This window comes from Austrofundulus limnaeus, unplaced genomic scaffold (genome assembly GCF_001266775.1).
Source record: "Austrofundulus limnaeus strain Quisiro unplaced genomic scaffold, Austrofundulus_limnaeus-1.0 Scaffold1792, whole genome shotgun sequence".
In the NCBI taxonomy this organism is placed as follows: Eukaryota; Metazoa; Chordata; class Actinopteri; order Cyprinodontiformes; family Rivulidae; genus Austrofundulus; species Austrofundulus limnaeus.
Window position 1 is genome coordinate 33,832 of NW_013954194.1, and position 2,532 is coordinate 36,363.

Sequence of the window (2,532 nt, forward strand, 5' to 3'; positions counted from 1 at the left end):
GTGTGTCAGGGAGGAGGGGTCTGAGGGTCAGGGAGGAGTCTGTGGGTCAGGGAGGAGGGGTCTGAGGGTCAGGGAGGAGTCTGTGGGTCAGGGAGGAGGGGTCTGTGGGTCAGGGAGGAGGGGTCTGTGGGTCAGGGTCGTCTGAGGAGGAAGCAGATGAATGGAGTTGCGCACGGGAACTTTTATTTAAGATTTAAGTTTTTTTTATTTCAAAGGTCCTCATGGCTCGGCAGCATAAGCATAAAAATTACTGTTAAGAAAGCTGATGATAAAGTTGAATAAAAATCTTAGTCTGATTATCTAGTGATCTTGATGCAGTGTGGCTCTAATTCCTCACTTCACCATCTGTGTCACAGTTTCTGTCTCCAAAATGAGCGTACGCATGGGTCAGAGCTGGCGTGAGGCACCGCACATTTTCACGTCAAGTTTGGATTTTATAAATCACAACCTTGGTGTAAAAAGTGGCGTACGCAAGTTTCTGGGCTCAAATTGTGCGTACGCCAGTTTTATAAATCTGACCCCTGGGCTCAAATTGTGCGTACGCCAGTTTTATAAATCCGACCCCAGGTCTGTTCAGAAAGACTTCAAGGCAGAAGCGTCAACTATTTAATAAGAGTTTACAAATATGTGTGGTGGTGTGCTACTTGTTTTGTGTTTTAATGTCTTTTAGTGAGCCTAAGATCTTGATGTGCTTTCTTTTCTTCACTGTTCTAACACAGGAGATTTTTTGTTTGACCTTTCAAAATAAAATGAAGGACACAACAAAGGTTTTAGCTATAAAAAACTTGCGTCCATTTGGATGCAACAGTTATGATGTTCTTATTGTCTTTCCTAAATTCACTGAGTTTTTGTTTGATTTTAAATCTTAAATGTAGATATTTTCAAGATGAAATAATATTTTTTTCTTGCACTTCAGGTGCACATGTCACTTGAAGGTTATCATCTGGGTCAAACAGGACTTTTTAGATTCCTGTAGGTTTTCTCTACATTCATTCTCAGTCTGACCAGACAGTCATAAACACTCCAACCTCAGTGGTTGAGGCAGAAACTTTAGTGAGTACACAAAACAGTTTTTTTAATCACCAGCTGGTTGTCATTCACCTTTGTCCCACTTCAGGTCATTCACTGGACACGAGCCGCTGACATTTCAGCAAAACAGGAAAACGAGTGGCTCTTTGAGCTTTTGACTGTGGGATTTCAGCACATGTCAATCGTGGTCATTCCTGGTTTGCTTTCCAGATATCAGGACATGAACCTGCAGACAGGACATTTCAATTCCAACTAACAACAACCTTTTTGTGTGGGTAACCATTAACCTGGCAGCTGGGTCATCTAGTTCTTGCACTTTGCAAGCCGGTCGGGCTTTTTTGAACAATGAAGGACACGTTTATTTTCAGCTATGTCTACATTTTAACAGCTTGCCTAAAGTAGTGACTTTAATGAAAGCTTAATAACTGTAGCAACTCTCTTAACCAGGCTCTTAATTTGGACTGTTTGTGTAGCATCCTTGCTGGTTTTAAAACTATTTTAATTGACATTTCATGGGGGAAACAAAACTACTGCACATATTTTATGATTTTATTAGTTGTGATGGAAAGTTTGAGTTTTTGGAGATCCACTTATCATATTTTCTTGGTAATAGTTGTTTAAAACCAGGCAAAGCATGGAAAACAGTTCAGCTTAAGTTAGTGGTTTATTGATAGAAAATCCAGAAAGGCTGCACAACCACGTTTTTTTAATAAGTCAATTTTAAAAACAAAGAATATAAATGAATCAATGAATTGAACATATTAAAATCAATCAACATAACCACAAATCAAAACAGGCAGTGCAAACACCTAAAAACTTTGATGCATTAAAAACAAAACAATGAAGATATAAATGAAACGATTAAATGTTTAACTTTAAATACTTAAACATATTGAAATACTTCATAAAACCGAAATAATGACAAATAAATTCAGAATGTTAGAGTTTGAAGATTATGTTGCTTCTTTTATTTTATTGGTACTCTTGAAACTTTCAGCAGACTAAATATAAATGTAATTGTATGACTGTTTTAATTTGTCGTAATTTTAACTAATCTGGAGTAAAAAGCAGAGAAGTGAGACTTCCTTCTCTCATGTCTCCAGCCCACTGTTTGCACACTGTGACTGAGGACAACCCAGAACTGCTGCGCAGTTTGAACACTGCTGTGCTGGGAGCCCTGGAGAATGTGCTGCTGTCATCCCAGCCCAGCATGGCACACACTCTCCTCAGGACTTTAGCTGCAGGTACAGTTTGTCCTCAGTTGTTTCTTGTCTGTTTTCCAAGAACTGCTCAAAACTGTAGTGTAAATATACATGTAGGATATCTGTGTGTTTTTATAACCCCCCCGTGAGTTTCCTTAAAGGGATCCCTGATTAGTTGTAACATTAGACTTTATTTGATAAACATATATTTTAACTGTAAAATAAAGACTGTAAAAATACTGTAGGCTGTTTAGTTTAGTAAATTTTACGCGACGCGATATTGCCTTACATGTATTAGCTC

At 38.3% G+C, this 2,532-nt stretch overlaps 1 protein-coding gene across 1 annotated transcript in view; it reads left to right on the forward strand.

Moving 5' to 3' along the window:
• LOC106536373 (HEAT repeat-containing protein 3) overlaps positions 1-2,273 on the forward strand; it is a gene marked incomplete at its 3' end in the record, with an annotated part of 7,394 nt that extends 5,121 nt beyond the window's left edge. The window contains 1 exon segment of the mRNA XM_014033634.1: positions 2,133-2,273. Within this exon segment, the coding sequence (XP_013889088.1) occupies positions 2,133-2,273 (141 nt within the window).
• Between the last annotated feature and the right edge of the window lie 259 nt (positions 2,274-2,532).